Genomic DNA, 25,240 nt, shown 5'->3' with positions numbered 1-25,240 from the left:
TAAGGCGCACTTCCTGTTCTGGTAACAAACTGGCATCAGTTCAGTTTCTGAGCCCGAGCGTTGACAATGATACTGCTGACTTTTTGTTGGCAGACATGCCTGACGTGATGGACTGGTAGCAGAAGGACGGGCCCAGAAGGAAGTTGGGCCGTGAGTTTTAAAGATTTTACGTTGACGTTTTGCTCACGTTGTCGTGTTTCCTACGTGATTCACTCAACTTCTATTTACAAACATGCCAGAGCAAATTAAGGAAGACAGTCCTCAGCTTTCCGAGTGGAAGCACGATATCTGACTGCTTTCCTGTCTGCTGTTTTTGACTTAATATCCAAGGCGGTTGAGAAATCCTGCAACGAATGCTTGAATCTGGGTGGCGGTTAATAAAACTCGGTTAATTTTGAAGGGGAGTGCCGAGAGCCTCGTGAGCTGCTGACACTGGAAGAATCCCAACTGCAATGATCCAACGCCCATGAAATTATTTAATTAAGGCCCCGCTGGTTGTAGAAAATTGCGCGTCTTGAACGCAATGCAGCTTTAAGGCCGTAGAAGTTATGTTGTGTGATCGTGGTAAGTACATTTTGCTTAAAGCGCTGTTAAAGGTAACTACATATTTTTATGGCTTTGTTTCCCCAGCTGAGGAAATAAATCCTCCCAAAACAGACAGACATATAAACATCAGCCATGCTATCAAAACAGTCGGCCTGCGTTTGGGGGGGGGTCAAGGTGATGGCAAGACCAGGAGTGCTGTCACAGCTGGTCTTTTAATTTCTTTTTCTTCGCATAAACCCATCAAGTAGCTTAAATAAAAAAAATCACATTATGTTTCTCTAACTGGAAATGTTTCCAGTTAAAGAAACCTGAAATGAATTCCACTTGGTTTGGTTCGTGTGCTGCAGGGCTGTGAAGAATTTCACAGGCCGCATTTCAACAGCAGATTTATGTTGGAACGGTGAGGAAACCATGGACATACGCGCGTTACATGTCTCTGTGTTTTGTATAATAAATATCAGACCGACGACGCGTCTGAATTATTCTGAGCCCGATGAGGCACTGTCCATGGTGCTGCACTGAAGGAGTCCCTGCGAATGCTCCTAAAATACAACTCGCTAAGTTTAACAAACAGAAATGGTGTATGGAGGGCAGATTTTCAAGGCATCTGAAAGAGATCGGTGGTCCCCCTCCCTCTCTCCTGCCTCTTGTGTGTGTAATTGACTGCAGGTTTTTGCAGGAACACTGGCTGCATCTCATCGCTGTAATCAAATCTTCTCAAATCCGCGGTAGGTGGTATAACTACTTCTCAGTGCTTGGGGAAAAATAATGTAGTGTTATAGTAAAATGTGTCCAGCGCAGCGGTCACACACATCTGTATAAAAGGTAGAGGAGTAAATTTAGACCAGACCTTCGGTTTCGTACTGGTTTCAGTCCAATTGCTTGTTTCAACATCGTTTATAAGGTGACCACAAATGTCTAAGTAGGCTAAACATAACACAAGATAACATAACAGAACATGACTTTAGCACACAAACACAAATTTTGGCTCTCTGGGTTGGATTAACTTCAGCTGGATTAACTTCAGCTGGCAGATTAAAAACCAAGCAACGAAAAGTGAAGCCCACACACAAGCTCCTAAAAAAGTGCAGTTCGAGGCTAGCTCCAGTTTTCATACGCTTCTGTAGCAAAATGCCCAATGAAGATGTTTACAGAGCGGCGTCAAGACATCCTGACAGCAGTACGTGGGGTAAGTCTGTACAGCCAAACTGTATACTCTTATATTAAGGCCTGGAGTTAAATATGTTCGCCCGCTTCACAAATATTCAGATCGGTCAGCAGCTCAGCGGAGCGATGAACCGGAAAAATATAACGAAGGAGCTTTGAGCTTTGGCATTGCTTTGGCGTCATGGAGCCTACAGAACTGAGCTCAGAAAGGGTTAACACATTAAGAAGGTCGAGGGTTCGGTTCCCGGCCTGTTTGGGTTTGTTTGGGTTCATTGGTGACTCTAAACTGTCCGTAGGTCTGTCTGTCTCTGTGATGGACTGGTGACCTGTCCAGGGTGACCCCGCCCCCTCGCCCAGAGTGAGCTGGGATTGGCTCCAGCACCCCCACAGACGGACAAGAAGTAGAAAAATGAATGAGAGGATGAGCTCAGAAAGTAGGAACCTTGAGAAGCACACTCGGTGGAATGTTGGACAGCCAGTGATCGGAGGTGGGAGGAGATGCCCTGCCTCAGACCTCATCTCCTGTAAAAAAGGTCAGACTTACCGTTCTACAATTTCACCTGTGACGTCCTGTCCCTCCGCTGAACCCGTCGCAGCACGTTCACAGCCTCATCGACGGTCCACCTGCTGCTGAGAGAAGCTGAGAGCTACTTCCTGCTGCGGGATACAGTTTCCTACGTGATTCACTCAACTTCTATTTACAAACATGCCAGAGCAAATTAAGGAAGACAGTCCTCAGCTCTCCGGGTGGAAGCACGATATCTGACTGCTTTCCTGTCTGCTGTATTTGATTTAATATCCGCGGCGGTTGAGAAATCCTGCGACGAATGCTTGAATCTGGTTGGCGGTTCGAACATCAGTTTCAGGTTCATGTTTGGACGTCTATCTATGAAGAACATCTGGATGCCAGTACCAGCTCCATAAAAAAAAAAAAAAAACTGAACAGAACCCAAATCAGAGAATCAGCATGCCACATGTATTCAACAGGGCCTTTCTCTGTCTCTTTTTTAATACTTCCTCTCTGGGAAAAGTCTTGAAGCAAAGCAAAACACAAACACACTGATGTACAAGTCATATCTTGTTCCAAAATATTCAAAAATAAAACAAGGCCATTGTGTAGGACATGGGACCACACAAAGTCATCTCAGGACATGTTTGAATGCATTCGTTGGATTATTAACCATAATTATAATTATTTGATTTCCTCAAATGACCGGAGGATGACCGGCTCTGCTGCAGGAATAAAAGCATCGGCGCAGATTGAGCAGGGAACGATTTCAACATTTTAAATCCAAAGCATAGCTGATAAAAGTATTACTTTACATTTATATATTGAGTCCACTTGGTTTCTGCCATCTCTCGGGCTCCTGGTTGACAGTTTTGTCGAAAAAAAAATGATCAACTGCCTTTTTTTATTCAAGTAGCTCCATCCTTAACTGCGGTGGCAAAGAATGGGAGCCGACAGCATGTTCCCACCAGGCTGCCTCCCAGATGTCATGTTCTGTGTCTGCGTTGCAGATCCAGATCCTCAAGGCCTTGAAGCTCTTTACAGAAATATGTGGAAAACAACTGCTCACTCACTGCTTTACATTTTTCTAATTAGATTGGATCGGTGGACAGAAACATGCTTTCCAGTGTTACCTTGCGGGATCTGACTGCTGACAGAACAATCTTCTGTCTCTTCAGGATCCGGACGGATGAATAGTATCCGGGCCAGTTTGAGTCGAGTCAAGTCAGTTTGGTTTACGCAGCGTTGAGTCAGAACTCAGGTGATCTCAGAAGGCTCAACAGTTGAGCAGTAGGGAATAACTGAGCTGGCACGGATTAACTTTAAAGCTACTGTTGCTGGAGGTTACACGTTGACCGCCGGGGCTAACTTCAGGTCATGAACCTTTGAACGTGGAATCCACATGGGTTGGCTGCAAAACCCTTCTTACAGGTTTCAGGTCATCATCACGTGTGAATCCAGCGTCTACCTGGGAATACCTTACAAGTGTTCAGGGCCAGGTCCTCCTTGATTATTTAGTCATGAAAATATACGAAGAAAAATGGCTTTATTGATTTGCTTAGTCCATCTACCATTAGTCTGGCCATTAGTCAGTGTTTTGTTTTGTTTTTTTGGGGGGGAACATCCTCCTTTGCATCCTGTTAGCGCTCCGCCATGAAGAACACGGCCCTGAGAGCCACAGAAACGTCTATCTTAATAGGAATCAGTGTTTTATGTGTGACTTTGGCTTCGTTTCAAACGGAGAGAAATCCCACTGGCCTGCAGAGAATCGCCCTCATTATAAAGCATGTGGAAACTTCATCAGCTTGGAAGTTGGTTACACGGAATATGAGCAGCAATATGTTCATTTTCAAAGCGGTGAATTTCTGCTATTTTATGCCATTGTGGTTATTAACGTCCATGTTTTGAGAGCAAAAGTCCATCAGCTCCTTGTTTCGGACTGAAATATCGTTCTTTGTTTCCTCTCCTGCGTTTAAAGGACGACTAGGATGCTAAAGTGCCGGCAAAGGAGCAACCCCTGCTGTTTCTCACTGTGTTTATAGTCTGTCTCCAGCCTCGCCAGCCTCGCCAGCCTCTCCAGCCCAGGTAGACTGTTTATTGTCTTACCATCTAACACATGCTGTTTTTGACGCAGTGCAGAGTTCGTGCTGTTCTGGAATAGTAATTTCATTCCTCGTACTCCGCACGATCAGATCTGTACGCTTCATGTACATGTGCTGCACACTGTTTCTTCATTTCAAGGGGAAAAAAATTCCACATTTTTTCCCCCCATTTTCATGCCTACCAAAAGTATAATAGGACACAAATGTTTTCCCACAATCAGTCCACATGTACACTTACACAACACAGCAAAAAGCATATAATTCAATAGTATATAAGTGTGAATAGAACATTTGTGGTGTTAATGTTATTTAAAAAAAAGGCTTCTGGAGCGGGACAGGCGGCCAACATGTTTTCTTCATTTACTCATCGATTTTTGTGGACGTTACGCCAGCTCCACTTTTTCTGCTGTTCATCAACTTCCTGGCAGAAGAAGAAAGAGAAAACGAGGCCCCCTTTTTTTGTTTCCCCTAAAGATAATATCATTAGTAAAAAATTTTCTTTTTTTCTGCAAGCTTCTGCTTAATCCACAAAATGCTGTGTAATTCATTAGTTCCATTGGTGTTTAGGCCCCTGGGATTAAAAAGTTTTTGTAAAAATACACAGTGGCATCTCCCATGATAACAAAAATGTGCGTATTTCCAGACTTTTTTTGTTTTGTTCTTGTGAGGGGCCGGTTGTGGAAGGCCTCGGGCGTGGCGGGAACAGGAACAACTGTAAATTTAAAGGACAAGAGGAACATTCTTCCCAGGACTTGTTGGATTCCTCAAGTCACATCCTGCTGCCTTTTTTAGGAGGACAGCCAATCAGTGGAGCTGAAGTAACGCTTGAGCGAGTGCTGAGCAGGAGGGAAGATCTCCCTGCCAGATATAAGTTCTTATCTACACCGCGATATCACTCCACTTCCTGACCTGATGCTGAAAGATAATTAACATTCATCAGGATAGAAAAATGCAGATCAGATGGAGAATTTTCGCACATCCAAGTTCGCACCACTTAGATATTTTAACGTGAAGCACTGAACGTCCCCGGCTCTTTTCTCACACAGTTATGTGTGAGAAAGAGGCTGATGCTTCGCTGGGATTAGGTCACTTTCTATTTTCTACAGCAGGTGAACTCGTTGCCCCAGAGCTGAGTGCTTTCCAACGAGGGATGATCTGTTCCGAGCCGCCTGTCGCAGGGCTTGACCTCTGACCACGTGCTGCTCAGACGGCTCGTCAGGGAGAAGAGCAGCTTCTCATCTTCTGGTGGCGCTCCCAGAGTCTGCATGAAGAACAGATTTACTCTAAACCTCGAAGCTTCAACCTTCAGCCGAGAAACTTTCTTCTTCTGTGCTGGATGAGTTTGGTTTGTTGTAATCAGAGTTCACCCTGATCTCCTGTGTAGTTTGTACTTCTTGTCTCGATCTCACTCACACTGACATTATTAGCAGTGGAACTGTTAATAAAATTTCCCAAGCCACATGTCTCTCCTTCTATCCTTACATCAAAACGTGTTCAGTTGCTTCCTTTTTTATTTTACATTTATTTACTTCAGCTCAGAAACACAGAGGTATTACATTTTCGGATGAAACAGATTTTAAAGCTCACTCTGCGCTTAATAAGGAACATTTACCTCCAAACAAGGGCGAGTTTAATATCTGTCAGGAATAAGACGATGAAATCAGATGTCAGTCCAGATGTTTAAGAGCCTGAACTTGACTTTACATGAGATTTGTCCGTGAGTTCTCAGATCGTGTACAGTCACACGATTATAATCACATTAGTGAATGATCTTAAGAAGGAACTAGGTAATCATTATTCTTGGATTATAGCCCCAATAAAATGTCCTTCCACAGAAATCCTGCTAAGTGTATCTAATCACCGCTGGCTCCAGAGACGTCTGCAGTGCCGAGGTAAATAGTTTAATGTTTGACCGACCACTTTGCCTGGAACACATGATGATGTGTCCGGGACTCCTGCTACAGGATCTATTTGCTTTAAAACTCAGCCAGTGTCTCATCTTGTTGTGGTGAGGTAAACTGATTTATTTTATAATTAAACAAAAAGAAAAATCTTGAAAATCTGTGTGTCTTAGTGAAGTTTTGTGATTTGAATGATTATATGATTATTATATATATATATATATATATTTCCTTTCTTTATATTTGTTTTCTTCTTTCCTTTGCCCAACATAGAAACACTGGAGTCCAATTCCTAGTATGTTTACACATACCTGGAAATAAATCGATTTCTGATCCAACAGAGATTCACATTTGGAAAAGTATGCTAATCTCTGTAAAACTTTATTATTGCATCAGTGCAGAACGACACAAACGATGGGTCTGTGGCTGATTTGGCCTCCAGCTTGTCTCTGTCGTTGAGCCTTACACAGAGATATCACCGTCAGCAACGTGGTGATCTAGTTTCCACGAAATTCAGATTTTTTTTAGATACTCCTGTCCACACTGAAACGCTTTTGACTTGGTCAGAGGCAACAGCATGTTTCTTTCAGCCAAGTTTAAGTCTACACCAGTAACTTTATGGCAAAGTTTCCAATTTACCTCAGAATGAACATATCAAAGTTTAAAAACCGTTTGGAAACGGTTGTGTGTTCTTACTGATAAGTCTAACAACAATTTTGTGACCTCTGAGCTGATATGGCTCACCATTATCATTCATTCTCCTGTTCCAGTATACGGGAGGATGAAGATAAAGCTGACGAGGCCAAAACAAGCAGCAAAACTCTTACGGTGTGTCATTGTTTCCACAGCAACCGCTTTTGCAAAGCAAAGCAAAGCAAAACAAAACTGATTTAAAGTTAACTTCAGAATTCAAAACTGCAGATGCAAACCGCTCATGTCACGACCTCATCTGTCAGACATGCTGGTGGTTCTGTTGTGGCTTGCTGCTTTGTATTGTTGATTTCAGCGCTGATGAATTCAACAGGATGAATCCAGGGCTAAACTGGCGGCTTCTGTGAGCTCTAACTCAGCTAAATTCATCACCGACAAGCACACCGATCCGAAATATACGTCCGAAGCAACCGAAGAAGCTTTGGAGTCAGAAAAGTGGGAATGACTACATAAATTCGTCATGACAAACTGGATCTGCTCTGCTCCAAACATGGTTAACAACTTGGCACAGATCTGCGAGGGACAAGCTGTTCTGTTGTACAAACCAGCAATGTCTGAAGAACTTTTGTTGAGAAACTGATTTATTGAACAAAAACTCCCTAAAGTCACTTCTCAAGCTTCCTGTAACAACAAAGAAAGGATAATTGTATTAAACAGCTTGAGCAGATGTCAAATAAAAAACACTGTCTGCTCCAAAAAGGGAGTTAAACTACTTTGTGTGAGCTCTAATTGGAGCTGACAACACACACCCAAAACGCTGCCTTGTGGCACTGCCTGCTTCTTCTCTCGCAGTCTCTGTGCTTCTCGTGGTCAAGTGGAAACAGCTGTGTGCAGGGGACGCACAAGCCAAACCGACACAACTCAACACAACACAACACACCAACAGCGAGATGCACACAGCTGTGCGTAACACAAGCCATCCAGAAAGACATCTTTAGTTTAAAACAGGCAAAGTTTCTTTCATAAGTTTTTGTCAAAGTTGCGACGATGAATCATTTCTAGTCAATGTGTTTGAGTCTCATGAGCTTTGTGTCATTTAGCTGCCACTGTTGCTGCGATGGTAAATGCATGATGGCTGTATTTTAGAAAGAATGACAACTTGTGCATTTTTTCAATATGCCTCAGCGTCAGCTTGTTTGTGTGTGTGTGTGTCATTTTTTTTTCCAAGTTGGAGTTTGAATAAAATGCCAATCCCAGATGCTCCTCATTGTCAAGTAAACATAACACATTTACAGTAATACTGCTAAAATGATATAATATTCAGAGCCGACACCGGAGTCATGTGACTGTTTTCCTGTTCTTTAAAAACAAATTACAGAACAGCTCCCCCATCCACCCTTTAGGGCGATTAAGGCTTCATGCATTCATTCATTCATTCAACTTTAAAAATATTTTGGAATTTATTGCCTCAGAAAGAAAAAATATCCTGACAATCAAATCAAATCAGATTTATTTTGTATAGCGCCAAATCATAACAAAGTTACATCAAGGCACTTTACATATAGAGCAGGTCTAGACCAAACTCTTTATAAAATGAATTAAAGAGACCCAACAGATCCCCTGATGAGCAGAAACAACTTCCTTTAAGAGGCAGAAACCTCGAGCAGAACCAGAGAGAGAGAGAAGCTCAGTCCTTCCCCCAGCAGCCTCGGCCTACAGCAACATAGCTAAAGAGTAGAGGACTTTAACTTTTTAACTATCAGCTCTGTCATACAGGAAAGTTTTAAGCCTGGTCTTGAAAGTTACTAAAGAGTCCGCCCCCCGGACCGATGCTGGGAGTTGGTTCCATAGAAGAGATAACTGATAACTGAACGATCTGCCTCCAGATTTACTCTTTCAGACTCTAGGAACCACAAGTAAACCTCCATCTAGAGAGCGGAGTGGCCTGCTAGGACAGTAAGGAACTATGAGCTCTCTGAGATACGATGGAGCTTGGCCATTAAGAGCTTTATACGTTAAAAGAAGGATTTTGAATTCTACTCTATATTTTACTGGCAGCCAATGAAGAGCAGCTAACAGGAGAGATGTGATCTCTTTTCCTAGTTCCTGTTAATATTCGTGCAGCAGCGTTCTGAATTAGAGATTTGTTTGGACATCCAGATAGTAATGAGTTACAGCAGTCCAACAGAAAAGTTATTCCTCTTTTCTGGAAATGTCACTGTTGATGGCTTTAAAACATAGTATTATATTTGAATTACTCAAAAACAGTGAGGTTTTTTTTTTTTTTTAGATCAGCTTGAGTTAGTTGGGGTGGTTGAAAGCAAAAATGTGCAATGTCAGGTTTGTCCCTTCGAGGACACCACACATCCCCTCTGATCTCGTTGACAATCATGGGACTACCTTACCGCCACCATTATCCTTTTCGTTGCTCGTGACATGGAGATGATAGCTAAATCTGCAGCCACCCTTGAAGAATTTAGATTTTTCTCTTTAATTTGAAGAACAAAGCGAATCATAGGGAGCCAATAAACAACTTCATCCATGTGAAGCAGTTAATAAAAGTGCCGTTAACGGCTTTTTTCTCTGTTTAACATCATTTTAATTGGACTAATTAACTCAGTTAAGACTAACGTAACTGTATCAAGTTACTCTTACTCAATAACCCTGCGTTGCTTTTCTGCATATCCAGTTCATTTGCCAAACTTAACCATGTCATGTAAGTTTCATGTAGGCTTCATACTTAAAAAGAAAGTAACCCAAGTTAAAGTCACTGAAGTCACTTGTACAATCTGCTTCAATCTGTTGTGTAAACGGCATTAAGGTTTGATGAAGTTATGTGGAACCACTTGAAAAAATTTTTAAAGTAAATCCAGCATATTTTTTATTTGAGCGCGCTGGCATCAGTTCAGTTTTTAACCCTGGATGAATTGTCTCTTTTTACACACAGAACACTGGGATTTGTTTATTTCCTAAACCCAGTGATGACAGGAGATGACTGTATTTGTCATGGGGTCTGTCATTTTACTCAGTTTTTCAAAGGCTCTTTGATCAAACTTTTTTTTTTTTTCTTACAGACCACAAGACTCCCAAACATCCCCAGCAGAGCCTCTAATTCAGTAGTTTTGAGACAAGCGTGCATGGAAAAACAATGTGGATATTTTTGCATGTAGACGTGGAGATCAATGACAGCCGGGGGAAACAAATGAGTTCAGCTGACTGGGAATCAAACCGAGGTCTCAAAATAACAAGGAATGCACATTATCCTCTTAGCTACCTATCAGATGGAGGGCTTATTCCACAAACAGGCTCGAGACAGGGAGTGGTTGTCTTCAGGTGACGTCACTAAGGTCACCGAACGCATCACAGCTGTCAATCATGCTGAGGAGAGAAATTGGAGAAGCAGAAGTAGTTATTGTGTAGTTGTGTGAAATGTACAATATTCCATATTATTTACAAAATGTCAAACCATCACAATTAACGGTAAATTATAAAAATGATGTTTTTTTTGTCTTCACATTCAAACATGCTGAAATTTCCTCTCTGCATGTTCGAATGTTTTATGTTTGATACAAATGATGTCGTCTTGTCCTCTGCAGTGCATTTTAATAAAGCTAAGTTTAAATTATGATTTCTTTTCTTTGAAATGTCTTCTTTACACGTAATGTCTCCCCAAAAAGTCAAAATGACACTCCTGGATCTCAGGTGGTTATGGGACTATTTACAGAAGATTTATTTCAGAATAAAAGGGGAAAACATTTCTGAAGTAAAACCCTTTGAGTGATAAAGCAGCTTTAAGACAATACAGACAATACATCATTGTTATCATGGTCAACAGGCTGTTGATGTCAGGAAATCAAGTGAAGCAGCATCTCAATTTGGGAGATGACAACCTTGATCTATCCCGACAAACTGACCTTCAAAATAATAATGTGGGAACAAATGTAATCGGAGCCAAATCTCTAAATACTTTCATGCGATTGCAGTTTGTAGGAAAGCGTGGGTACACTCAGGGCTGTAAAACATCCAAAACGGCCATTAATGCTATATCGTTTTAGGAACAGGATGAAATTTATGGAGCAGATTTGTGTTCAAAAGATGAAAACAAATCTAATAAGGTGGAGTCTGATTTACCCAACGGAGCTCTGTCCATGGTCCTGCAGCGCCATGAAAAAGTGCTCCGACTTTGACTCTTTCAGTTGAACTCAAACGGCGACAGGAAAACGATACGGACATGATTATTTTTATGGGAGAGGAAGCAGCCAGCTGTAAATGTACTCCGGTGAGGCAGTGGGGTTAAGAGCTATAAGCACGAGCTCTGACACATTTTGTCAATCATATTTCCACCCCCCCCCCCCCCACACCCGAGCCTGAAAACGTCCATAACCTTATTGAAAGTGACCAAGTTGGAGACTTTCCTCAATCATCTTGATCCAATTACGGCTGATAGATAACAGCTCTCATGCTCCCGGGCCTTGTGGACTAATTCAATATGGTGTCCCTCCGAGTAAAGCTGCATAGAGTAGCTTAACCTCGGGGAAATAAATCTGCGCCATCTTTCGCTCTAATCCCTGATCTGTCCATCTTGGTAGAGTTTGACCATAAATTTCTTTCACTCTCCCACTGACTTCCGGAGGTGGCAGATCTCTGTTTAGTTTGCTGGATCTTTTGTTCAAAGCCAAATATGAAGTGTGTTGCTTGAAGTAAGCAGAGACATTTGGAAATCCCCCAGCAGGTAATTCCCTGACAGACTTTCCCCGCGGTTGGAACATCACAGCCGACACTGCCTCTACATTGAATCAACGCTCGCATCTGTCCATACCAGTCAATCCTGATTAGGATGGACTAATCCATTTAGATTTGTGCCAGCAGAGCGTGAGGCTAGACCACCATCTTCAACTTATATCTGTCGGACCGCCCCGGACCTTGACCTCAGGTCCCGGCCATATGGTGCTCACTGTGTGTGGTTACATTTTCACCTGCCGTGTCACTGATCTGACGTCAGCTCATTTTACATCGAGTCCCCCAACGTTCATGAGACAACAGGACCAGCTGGTGAGCGGAGGTGGCAGCTCACTTATCTGTAATGCAGCACCTTCATCCAGCACAATGGACGAGGCCTCTCTGGAGCAGTTAGCAAACCTCTGAGACGAGTTTCCTGTCTGAATTTAAATGAAAAATCCATTTCATCGTAATCACGTGACGAACAGTATAACTTGTTTCAAGGAAAGGAGCACAAAAAGAGTCTTATTTTGTAGCCAGAAAACCAGATTTTGGTAAAACGGAATAATTTTTTCTGAATTGATAGCTTTGATCTTGACTTCGGCAGCTTCTTCATGTTGAGGTTGCTGAGGGAGTCAGCGGGGTTCGCACAGATGTTCCCCCGAAGGTTTTCACACAGAAGGTACAAATACCGCAGGGGATTAAACCCCCGACCTTCCTCGCTGAATGACATATCTGGAGATCAGCGGAGAACGGAGACCTTTTGATAGCCAAAAATTTCTTGTCTGAGTCTGAGGAGGCTAATCTTTACCTTCAGATGTGCTACAGAGCCTAAATACAAGAAATCAAGAGATCTCTTCAAGATTTTCAACGTCAACGATGGAAGAGGAAGACAAAACATGAGGACATGAGAACTTCAAAGGTTTAAAGAGAAGGAACTGGAAATGGCAGACACGTAAGCAAGCAGACGCTTGATAGATAAGTTTCATGCACTTCTTTATGTAATGCCATCTTGATCTCTGACAGAAACCTTCTCGTTGAACTCTGAAAGTCACAAACTGCCTTCTCCGTATTACGATGACACCACGTGCACACGCTGAATGACACATTGATACAGAAAACAAAGTGGCCCATGAATCTTTTATAAAACTGCTTATTCATAATAAGTGTGACGTACGACTCCAAATAAAAACGTAAACATACCAGTCATGTAATATCAGTTTTTAATTGTCACCCAACTACAGTTCTGCAAGTTTACAACAAGTTTCAGCTCACAGTGTGAGCTGACCAGAGAGCGACGGCGGATGACACCGTTGTTCTGCAGCTGCTGGTTGTGTACACTAAAAAGACCCTAACCCTTGTCTCTGCTGCCCCAAGGTGGAAAAAAAAATCAGTGATTGCACATTTAAGGTTTACCATGCTACCGTTGTTATTTTATGGTAGCGTGCTCATGTTAATATGATGCTCAAAGCAAAGCCGGTAAGAGCTACAAACAGGCCACAGAATGAACCTGTTCTTTTTGCTCTGATAGCAAAGTGGACAAGAATAAACTTTATCCTGCTGATGAGCCTTACATTCTGAAGTGAAAACGCACACACAAACACGCAAAGGGATTAAGTACCAAAATCAACAAATAACACAACTTTGTTATCTTCGTTATCGACTTTACTGAGTTATCGTGTCGTTATTATCAAACATTTACTGTCACATCTTAGGAATGACTTCAGTACAGTACAAAATATGTAAAAATGACACATTTAACATAAACATAATCACATTTTTCAAAATAATGTAAAATGAACTCTTATACAGTGACAAAGGGCACATTTAAATGTTAAAAATTGAAAGCATGAACTTATAATAATATAACATATAAAATATAATATAATAATGAAACCAGTATCTTAAAACATATCATATAAAAAACATCTGCTTTCGCGAGTAACCAGAGCAGTAATGATAAACTGGGATGTATTCTTAGCACATGAAAAGTTTCACGACACAAATATTTATTTACCAACTTTTCAAGGTTTATTTTTCTTTCATTGTATTGAAAGAGTTCGTTCATTTCCTCGACTGCATGGCTGGCTGCGTATATGCATGTGCAGGGAGATATTTTTAGAAAATAAGGTGGGAATAATTCTCACGTTTTATCACGAGGAGACGTAATTGATGCCAATTTAACGTCAGAGCTTCAAAGTACCGGCCAGGTGTGCCGAAACACGTCTGCAGGTGCTTTCGCTGATTTGTGGACCCGTCTGAGGAGCTTCTGGCAGCTCGTCCTGGTCAAAGTCTCGAGGCAAACACGAGCAGATTAGAGCGACGGCGATGCATTAAAACACAGAGAATACCAACAAAAGGCTGAAATTATATACATATGAAACAGTGGGGATGAGAAAGAGGGGTCACTTTCTAAAAGGAGACCTTCTGCAATTAATGCCTGCTGCTTTCTGCACAAGAAATAAAAAGGAACCCTGATCAAATTTTGTAATCGAGACAAATGCTAAATCTGTTGTGGGTCTTCTGGAAAACACTCTCGATTTTGTAATAGAAACTGTTTCCAACGCTCGGCTCAGCTCAGCTCGGCTCAGCTCAGCAGGCCAGCCGCCCAGCCCGTACAATCACTCACTCACTTCTCACTCAAGCATGCTGAGAGGTATGTTTGTCGGCAATTCGATGATTCACCTCCTCTCTCTCGTAGATTAAAGGTGTGTCAGGCTGCTCTTTGTTTGTTCAGGCACTATGAAAGTTTTTCTAACCCAGGAACGATGTGGAGGGAGTTTATTTTATCAGTACAACCTTTGAAGAGACACAGCAGCTTTGTTATTTCATTTAACGTACAACTTTAAATCACTCTCTTTTTATTTACATCCAAAAGAAGAAGCACGTTAATGTGTTTACAATATGATCCATCTTCACCTCATCCACTGTAAATTATTTTAGATGTACTTACATGTTTGATAAAGACAGGCCAGGCAAGGAAAACATTTACAAGGAATGTAATAATGATAATAATAATAATATAATACAATGAGGGCCAGTAAAAAGAGGATTCCAGCAGTCCAAGCTGCTTGAAATAAAAGCAAAATGAGGCTCTCAGCTTTTTACAGAGGAACTGAGTGAAGGCGGCTCGCTGCCCTATAAAGTGAAACGATGACTAGCTGTTCGTGTTCAAGTATTCAAACAGAGTTTTGAGACCCAGATTTTATTCCAACCAGTCAACAAACCTATGTGTTGTTTTTTTTTTTTTATGTGCAGGGAAGCCGATTTATACCAGCAAATATAACATAAGCAATAAAAAAAAAAAAAAAAAAAAAAAAAAGTATGTCCCCCTACTGGCTGGTCCTGAAGGACGGGAGGAAGGGCAGGTACCGAAAGCACCTAAACCTGTTGAAAATTGGGTTGCAGAGAGGAATATCATAACACGACTGGTCACACGTGGTCTGCGTGTCCCCTTGGATCTTTTCCTGCCAGCTGTGGATGCCCCGCTCCTTATCGGTGCCTGGAAAAGGAAAAACAAAACACCGTCAGCTAGGAGCGTCACAATCAGCCTTTAATTCCACAGAGTTGTTTCAGACCTGGGATGGTGTTGTCCAGGATGAAGCCGAAGAACCCCCCGATGAACATGTGCGTGGTGAAGAGCACCACGATGACTTGGTCGAGCTCTTGTATTCCTTCAGACAGAGAAAGAGGGTGATGATGAGTTAGTGCTTTGTTTTTCCCTGCGATAGCTTTAGGTGACGTCGACTGGACGCAGGTCAGGGTTTAGTTCAGCCTGCTGAAAATGAAAGAAATAGAAACTCCAACAGGGCCTGACAGTAAATCAGCCGCTGTGGCTCCGATCCGTATCTTGGATGGATCCCATACCTGCTTTCTGCGATTCTTGGCCAGATGAATTATATCAGCATGTTAAGCCCTCTGAGCCACATCCTCAGATTTGAACCCTTTCCACATGTGCCAAAAGGCAAATGTCATATTGATGCAAGTCTTTTATATGATTGTATCAAGTCAAATCTTATTCGTTTATTTTTCTTGGGAGCGACGGTGTATTTAGCCAGCAGAGATCAAAGTTTTTAGAGCATTATTGATTCATCCAATTCATGGAAGGCGCATTTTTACTGACTTAAATTTGATTTGATGTGCTCTGCTTTTGTGTAATCTGCCTCTTGGATTCCTTCAAACAACCACAGAACAAACTGCATATGGCAACTATTGTGTGTAAAAAAGGAAAGAAAAGGAAAGAAGAGGACTTCAGAGGTTTTGGTTGTTCTGTTATAAAAGAGTTGAATTAAAGAAAGAAAGAAAGTGAATCGAAAGTGAAGCAGTTGACTTCATGTGTCCCTCTTCCCCCTTCTTTTTTTTTAAATTTCCGCTGTGAAGAAAAATGTAATTATAATTGTAATTATTAGACTGATGCATTTTGGTTTGTAAGTGTTACGACCCCTAAAGTGCCGAAAAAAGGTCAGCAGGCGTGTGAAGAAATGAAGAGTGCTAACCAGCAACTCAAACAGCATAAATGCAGAGCAAGCAGGCAATCCTAAACAAAAAGAAAAAAGATGGGTTGGCAAAAAAAGAAACAAGAGAGAGGAAGGACTCTTCCCAACAGAAGGAGAAGTCGCAGCTTGGCTGGTGGTCACAGGATCCTGTCTGAGCTCCTGTCTACCACTTTAAATACCTGAGTCAACATCTTCAGTTGGAACATATTGTGTTTGTCTTTTCGTTTCTTTTTTTTTTACTTTTCCACTTTGTGAGGATCACAGAACAAATTCCACTGAAGGAGGGAAACTTATTTAGATAAGAGCTAATCCTTTTAGCTGAGGCTGAATGTATGCCTAAATATAAATATCCTCATTTGCTGTCTTTGTGTTATCTCCCTCTTCTGTCAGGCTTTAGCATAGCATAAATATTTACAACACACAACACTCCTGATTGTTTCAACCCCCCCCCCCCCCCCCCAGCCTTTTTGATGAAGCCCAGATTCCTCTGGAAAAAATCCAAATAACCTGGATGTCTTGAGGTTGGTTCGAAGGCCGAGGAGCAGCGGTTTGAATACTCATCGCCTGACTCAGAGCCGGCCTTCCACGTGACAGATGTTCACCAGCGGCACATGGATGAACACAGAGTGACACTGAACATGTGGATGCCTTCATGTCCGGACCCCCCCCCCCCCCTCTTGGTAATAAACGGCCTGATAAAATTGCATCGAATTGAATCAGGAATTACAAGCTGTGGTGACGCGATTTGAGTCTGAATACGGTCCTGTTCAAAGCGCCAACGCACACATACCAGACACAGGCATGAACACACATCCTGGTTTATTCAGACTCATGGGAAGCTGTCGCATGACACATCATAACCCTCTTACTAACCTTAACCATCACAAATCAGCATCTATCACCTGTCCTTTACCTTCATCGTAAACCATTCCATCCCTTTCACCTAGACTTCACTCTAACATCCATAAAACAGTCATTCAGCCGTCTTACTACCATAATTCTATTAATTATAGTCATGCCGCGGGGATTTACTTTGATTTAATCACTGTAGAACTGTCAAAAAATGTGGAATGAATGATTGTTTTTGGCCTCTTTTTCCGAGATAACTTCAAATTTCCATATCTGGCAGTTATTCAATATTCCTGTGTGCTTCTGATTTGTGCAATGGGAAATAAAAAACAAAGATATATGTTTATATGTTATAAGTTTATAACAGGACAAGAATAAGACACAAAGAGCAGTTTCACACATCGCCTGCAGCGCTGTGCTGCTCGGTCTTATATAGCAGGGCTACCTGAACCAAGTGGAGCAGCAACGTCACTGAGACTAAGGAAAAGGTGGCAGATTTCAGGAGGAAGCAGGGCAGTGGGCCCCCCTGGGGCTGCACCTCTCTCAGGACCTGTCAGTGTCAGCTGCTGCTCCTCACAGGGTGTACCTCAGCCTGGTATGGCTGCCGCACTGCCTCCATTCATTTCTCTGTATGGACAATGCTCTTTAACAAACACGTGACCAATAAAACTTTGAACTTTGAACTGAACCAGAGACAATTTGAACTTTGAACCTTGTGGGACTCCAAGGAGAGAAGCAGCAAGCTCTTCCTGGGATTGCTGCCTTCTTTTGGGCCTCTGCTGTTGGCTTTCACATAAATCTTTGAGAATGATGCATCTGTTGGTGACAGCGATGTCCACAAAGTGCTGAAAAAGTGCAGGTTTGCACCTTTTGGTTCTGGAAGAAATAGGTTTCCAGCGTTTGGTCCGCTGTGTCCACCCCTCCCATCTGAAGCTGTGTTCTGGGGATATGTTTGTACAGATGGAAACCTCTCTGGTGTCCTTACACTTACACAAATAAAACACCACTATCCTGGATCCAGCAAATAGAGCCTCATAGGGACCTTTTGTTCAGGGTATTTTCGTTGGTGGCTGCAGACCCCGAATCCCTGCTGGCCCATGTGGCAGAAGAGGAAGGGGCTTGTGTAAAAAAATACTCAATGTATCCAGAACCCAGGAAGCCTTTATTTGACTTTCCATTGTAACACAAAGAATTTCAGCCCCCAGTCGGTTGGCTCGACTTTCGTGTATTACTTGAAGGGAATCCTGGCTTTTGTGGGAACCATCCTCTCATCCACTGAGATGTGCTTCTTAGGATGGTGAACTGACCTGCAGAGGTCCAGGAGAGGTTATACTCCCCTGAGCCCTTCTTCTGTTCAGCATATGCAGGTTTGTAGAAACTGCTGTGAACCTGTTCATTGACGTGACGGTGGAGGGGAATGGCAGGTGGAAAATTTAACCGGTCCCTCAAAAGTCTGACACTTTTGATTTGACTTCTCCCACTTCTCAGATTTCTGGTTGCATTTTTCATTGGTGTTTTTTGGCTAAAATTTTTCAAACCGCTGCATCAAAAAAAATGGGAGAAAATGTCACCAGGAGTTGAGAGGTGGCTTTTGGGACTGAATTTCAAAGGGACAGGGATGATATCCGGCTGCCTTTTATCTTTATCTCACCTAAACCCAACTCTTCCCCTAAAACCCGGTCTTCACCCGAGTCCAGCATTTTAGTCCCCTTAAAGCTGTTCCTGCTTTTTGGAACCCAAAAACGCTGAACACACACAAAAACACACTCACACTCATCTCGTGCCCAAAGAGGCAGCAGTCAAAAGTTCAAGGCGCCCGCTGGGTAGATTTTCAGTCAACCTGTACACCTAAAGGCAGCACTTTGTTTACAAAAAGCATTGACAGGCTTCTTTTTGTGCGCAACTATCAGAGGATCCAGCATCGAGGCTGGAGGGAGACTCGTGGGCAAGAGTGCTTTATCTGAGCTGGGCAGATTACAGCCGCTGACATGGGGGCTGGCCAAGAGGATTGAGAGGTAAGCAGCCTAGACCTGAGAAAACCAGACAAACCCTCATGCCCAGTGCTGAACTCTGGATTAGCACTTTCCTGGGAGACAGTCGCATCACATGACTCCTGGGATCAAGGTCTTATGTCTGCAGAGAAGAGGTGTTTAATCTTGAGGGTTGCTCTTTTGATGGCACCTCATAGGAGGCGGCCAAATATGCCCGCGGTGGCAAAAATCAAGGTGCCATCAAAAGTGGAGAGCCATCAGCTGATTAGCTGAGATTGAGCTCTGCTTGTTTCTACGATCTGTGATCGATCAGATGTGTGTTTGTAACTCCAGCTTTGTGGCTGGATTAGTGTAATCAGTTTCTAACTCTTCTGTGTATGTTTGTATGCGTATTTTTCCTGTTTAACGTAAATTTAAATGGATCACTTCCCGTGAGGGCAAATTGATTTAGCATCTCTTTTTTGTCCTCCATTTTTTCCTCGTCCTGTTAACCCCCCCTCCCGCCCCCGCAACCAGCGGCTGACAGTAATGAAGTGATACAACACACAATCCATGCCAACCTCAACCACAACCTCTGCCATTTGTGTTTAAATAACACAAAGCCAGCCACAGATAAAAAAGGGATTCAATCGGGTGGTAATGTGTGAATTTTACCCTCAGTCAGTGAAACACCTTTCTGATGACCTACCAGCAGAATTTCACAACCAATTATTCAAACTTTTTACAACTTGTGTGATTGAGCAAATTGGTTTACGGCATTACAGCCGCTCAGCCAGCAGAGGGGAAGCTGTTGGTCAAAAACAGACTGAATGTTTAAGATCAACAGTTCCCTTTGCCTTTTAATTCAATAAAACGTTGCTGACAGACAGCATGTCGTGAAACTATTTCTGTGTCTACTCAAGACAGTTACAGTTACACCCTCTGAGAGACTGGCACAAAAGAAAACTGTGACTAAATACAAGTGTTGGCAAGTAAAAAGGCATGTGTGACTGTGAAAGGAATGAAAATCCAAAGTTTAAAAAGGGTTTCAAGTACCCCCTGCAGGCCTGACTGCTCCTGACACCCAGCTGGACCCACATTTGAGGTGAAATGAAGCAAAGAAAGAAGCACAAACACACACAAAAAAATTCAAACAAATTCAGGGTCTAGGTGTAGGTAAAAAGGCCTCTTTCAAATCTGGGCTAAACACTCAAGGGAACTGATGGGTCGACCATCTGGGCCTCTGGGATTTGGGAAAACCTTGACCTCAGCAGCTTATGCTCGGAGAACTGGTGCCATCTATTCAACGGTAATCTGTCAGTGGAGCAGTGGGAGCAAGCAAACTTCTGTTTACCATCTGAGGGCAAAATGGATTAACAACCTGGATGTGTGTGTCTGCGTTTCTCACGAATCACATAAAAGGCCTCAGACAGTCAGGGTGTGTTCCCACATCACAAAAGTGCAGCAATCATAAAACTTTTTGAATTTTATATTTGCATCCAGCACAGAATTCCCTTTCAAACAATAAAGCATGTCTTATCATCACATTATGGTCATTAGAGCTCATAATGTGATGATGCGACACGCCGCAGCTCCTGAAGAGGGAGCTTGTGGTGATAAAAAGTTTTCACCGGTGAAGGTTGGGTAAAACAGCTAAAACATTTATCTTTCCCAGGAGTGAGATTCAGGCACAGTTACAGCCATCTGCAGATTTACTGACCTCCAGGTCAAAGGTCATCTCTCCAACAACCAACTCAGCTTCTTGGTGGCTGTGCTGGGTCTTTCAGGACCGTTTTGCCAAGTTTTGTGCTATAACGTGCCTCGTGAACATTTTTTGATTTCCAAGGGCAAACCACTCAATGTTTTCAAGTGTGTGCAAAATCACCTGTGTTAATGATGCCAGAATTGGAGTGAAACCAGGAGGGTAAGACGAGACCGCTGAAGGTGGAAAAGCCAAGAATCAGGAGGTTACGTGACGAGTTCAAGTCCACGTACTGGAGAGGAAAAAAGAGACAAATTTATATCAATTGGCTTGTGGACTCTCAGACGGCTGCCATAACTGTTTTGTAACTTGGCAAAAATTTTATTCCCCCACACCCCCCCGAAATGAAAACATAAACTAAAAAAAGGCCTTATTTCTATTTTGGTGGACTTTTCCCATTTATTTGGTCAAAACACGTTAACAGAGTCCACAAAGCAGGCAATAAGTCTATTAAGAGTTTCGTTCAGCTGGAGAAACTGATCTTTTTTCCTCCTCGTTACACAAAGTGACCCAGCTATTGATCTATAAAGAGCCGACTCACTTCCCTTTCTGAATTAGCCTCCATTAGCTGTAGTCCTAAATGTGTTAGGAGGCTTTCTTTCATTGCTTTTTCTAGGAAAGCTGAAAGGTGATACTGGGATTGGTTGGACTAAATCTTTTGTAATACAAAGTGTAACGTAGCTCCCGTGAGGTCTTGACACCTAAGACCAACACTCAGTTGTCATTAACTGGACAAAAACTAATGTACTGTGATTGATCCTTTTTCAAACAGATGATAGAAACACACACACACACACACACACACACTATGAGTCTTTTACTGTCAGTGCTCCCAGCAGGTAACATTTTATATCATCATAAACCCATCTGGTGGATTTCTGGTTTAAACAGCTTGCCTTGATACTGTGACACTTCTACAGGAATACATAAATTTTAATTGGGCCACTTAGCAGCTGCTGTTATAAGTTGAATAAAACACTTGTTACAATCGTTGTTGGTTAAAAGTAAAGAAATGCTGGGATTGTTGCTCACATATTACACAAATGCATCCAGATTGAATACTTTTTATGGCCATCACGTGAAATATCTCATAAAAAAATAAACTATCGGCTGGGGGGGGGGGGTTATCGAGAAATCATGCAAATCACCGGCCCCAGAACATCCTGCGTGGACCAAATAAAAACATCTCATGCTGGGAAACAGAACTACATGGTTTAACGTAAGGCTCCCTGCTGGTTGGAGTGAAAACCACCATAACCATCCTTCCCAGATGTGTCTGTAACAGCCATGTGTACACAGAGAGGGCAGTACTCTGGTTTGCAGCTGTTGAGCTAAATTCTGCTGTAAAAAGTTTTTCAAAGTTTGGAAAACATTTCATTTATTTCCATTTAGCAGTCGATTTTCTTGTGCTGATAAGGAACCCATCAATCTTTGAGCTGACCTGGAGGAGTGTCTCCTGAGATACCGCTCTCACGGCAGTAGACCTACCTGACCTGGGTCGTAACGGCGATAACAGCTGATAAATAAGCCATCTGGCATTTACCTTCGTGACCACTGGTACAAAAATGATCTGCTCATGCTGAGGAAAAGCACTTCGGGTATATTCTTGGCATCAGATGATGTTTGCTGTCACACTAATAATAACGTTATTAGTTAAAGTGTAGTTGACAACCAACAACATATTATGACTATGGGTCATAATAATCTCTACAAATAAATTTTTTATTTAGTTTTTTTTAATAGATGAGTTGATAATAAATCTCTTGGTACCGACTCATCCATTCAGGAATCTTCTCCTATCTTGGATTGGAGGTAAAAGAGTCAAGGACACTTAGACTTTGCAGCAGGATTGATGTTTTGTGTCTCACGGTTTTGATTTTACAAAGAGGTGCTTGCTTAATACCCCAAAAGAACGCATGATACTGTGAAAATATCTACATAAAAAATATTATATGTTTACCTGGAGATTGGAAATCCCAACAGCTGCGATCATTCCAAACATAACGAGGAACATGCCTCCGATGACCGGGTCTGGGATGGTGATAAAAACAGCTCCAAACTTCCCAAAGACTCCCAGGACGATCATCAGGATGCCGGTCGTCTGGAGGACCAGCCTGCTGCCCACCTGGTGTAAAAACAAGCAGAAGAATTCACATTACTTTTATTTATTTATTTTTTGGGGAGGCGACATTTTTTTAAAAACACTGTATAATCACATGAAGCAGTGATGCCTCTCATTTTACAGAAAAAAACAATGCTGTTGCCAAGCCAGTGAAGGAGAATGGTTTCCACTTCGGCGAAAGTTTGCCCAGAACCATCTGGTTCAAATTCCATAAGTATACATCTCTGATGTTCTATGTGCATGACAGCTCTGCTCAGTACTCACAAAAACATTTTGTTTTCATTCCTCAAATTCCAGAAGCGAAGGAAATATGGGGCCAAGATTTAAAATTTGGAACTCTATTAGTCCTGAAATCTTCAAAAATAAGCTTACAAGTCTAGAAACTGTCATGAAACTCAGTCCTGTCAGCAAAGGGATTTTTGATCCTACACAAAGTCTCATTTTTTGTTTTCTTTGGTGGCAGCATGGCGCCATCGTTGTTAGTGCTGTTGCCCCAGGACAAGAGGTTCACGGGTTCAGTTCCCGGCCTGGGGCCCTCCTGTTTCCTCCGTCAAAAGACATCATGTCTGGGTTCATTGGTGACTGTAAATTGTTTGTAGGTCTGAGTGGTGTGAGTGGTTGTTGGTCTCCGTCTGTCTCTGTGTGTTGGCCCCGTGATGGATGAATGTTTTCCATGATGGTTGGTTCCCGCCTATCTTCTGGATTCCTCCAGTCTTTCTGCCCATCCTGGCACTAACAAGCGGCATCTTCCTCCATCCTGCCAACAGCTGTCTTCCTCTCCCTTCCTGGAACCATCACTGCTCCAGGAAGCATCTGCAGCTGACTTTAACTAGTAAAACTTCTCCCAGCAGTGTCGGACCAGGTCTTTTGTACTTGGAAGCCTTCTTCTCGCCAAGGAAGGGGGATCTGCTGTTTACTCGGACCATCTGGTTTTTCTCCGGGGTCCAGCTCCATCTTCAGAGGTTGTGCTTGCTCCAAAAGGCTTTGGTCTTCTTGGAGGACAGAAGTGTCTCAACTGTCTTCTAGCATGAAGAATGCTTGTAAAAGCACAAACAGAAGACTACACCAGTTGCACAGTTGTACCTTTGTGATGCCGAGGGCAGCGATGTTCTGGCTGTAGGAGGTGGTTCCGTTTCCGGTTCCCCACAGTCCAGCCAGGATGCAGCCGATGCCCTCCACGGCGATACCGCGGTTAATGGCGTGAGTCGGTGGTGGAGGAGCGCCGGACAAGCGAGCGCAAGCGTAGTAGTCGCCTATTGATTCCATGGTCGACGCCAAGACGCCGGCCATCATGCCCAGGACTGAAGACAAGCTCACTGTGGGCATCCCCCATTGACCTATGGGTAGAAAACCGGCATACTTTAGATTTCACACTCACAGCGGCAGGCAAAAATGTTTCCATTTTTTATTTCTCTGTAGCACAACAACTGAACAACTTTGACTGAGAGATTGGTCGGACAGACAGAGCAGAGGAGGCTTAAAGCACAGAGACATATTGCACTCTTAAAGCAGTGAGGGATTTATAGACAGGCCGTGTTACAGCACATCTGCTGGGCTGACGCAACTTTCTGTTGCATGAACATCTGGACGCATCTCATTTTCATGCTGCATATTGCAAGATCTCCATAAAGTGGACTCCCAGCAGGAGCCTCATTTTCTAAATAATACATTTCAGCTATCGAGTTATGTTATTTCATGAAATAGGGATGAAATATTAAAGTAAATAGAAGGCAGTTTGCATCTTGGCAGAAAACATTTCTACATGATTAACCTGCTCAGCTGGTTGAGGATTCGCTCTCCTCCGTATGTTTTCGTGTTGTTTTTGTTTAGTTTAGTTTTTTTCCCGTAGAAATTGCTCAACCTTGTGTGGCAGAAACTCAGGTTGAAACTCCAGCTTCAATAAGGATGCAGGATCTGGCATCTTATACAATACAATACAAACACAAGATTTTCTACATGCAAATTCAGTCGCACTGTCTCCCAGAAGAAGGCAAGATGGAGAGAAAGAAATGAAAAGAAGATTGTGTGAGTTATATACACTGCTGAGTGACATTTATACGACCAGGGGACCTACAAACGCTGTCCTGGTTCTTTCATCACATCGTCTTTAGGTCTTTGGTCTGTGGATGTGATGCAGGTAAACGAGTAAGAGTCCAACTGATTTCGTGTCTCTGTGCCGCCTTTTTTCTGGCAATAGTATGAAATGACACACGTTGTTGTTGTTGCACATTTTCAGGATTGTCCTGATGTGTGTCTATTTACATTTGTTTGCATGTCACAACAGGATCAATTTTGCTGTGTGTGGACCTGAAAGCTGTCATCCGTGGATAAAAGTGTCAAAAGATACTTGGTGATTGTCCAGTGTCTTGTCATTTTATGTTGAAAAGTGCGGCTGCTTAATTTGTTGTGATAGAAAAATAACGCAATGGCTTTCTGATTTCTGGTGC

The 25,240-nt window shown here is 42.6% G+C and overlaps 1 protein-coding gene across 1 annotated transcript in view; it reads right to left on the bottom strand.

Moving 5' to 3' along the window:
- Positions 1–14,926: 14,926 nt before the first annotated feature.
- Positions 14,927–25,240, bottom strand: part of LOC115056119 (solute carrier family 23 member 1) — a 44,734-nt gene continuing 34,420 nt past the window's right edge. Inside the window, exons 11-15 of the mRNA XM_029522385.1 lie at positions 23,877–24,130; positions 22,632–22,796; positions 20,795–20,903; positions 15,173–15,268; positions 14,927–15,096 (exon numbers count right to left, since the gene is read on the bottom strand). Of these exons, the coding sequence (XP_029378245.1) occupies positions 14,927–15,096; positions 15,173–15,268; positions 20,795–20,903; positions 22,632–22,796; positions 23,877–24,130 (794 nt within the window). The remainder of the gene's footprint in view (positions 15,097–15,172; positions 15,269–20,794; positions 20,904–22,631; positions 22,797–23,876; positions 24,131–25,240) is intronic.

Source organism: Echeneis naucrates, chromosome 16 (assembly GCF_900963305.1).
Source record: "Echeneis naucrates chromosome 16, fEcheNa1.1, whole genome shotgun sequence".
NCBI classification, from domain to species: Eukaryota; Metazoa; Chordata; class Actinopteri; order Carangiformes; family Echeneidae; genus Echeneis; species Echeneis naucrates.
Note: the sequence above shows the minus strand (reverse complement) of the source record. Positions and strands in the feature narration are given on the sequence as shown.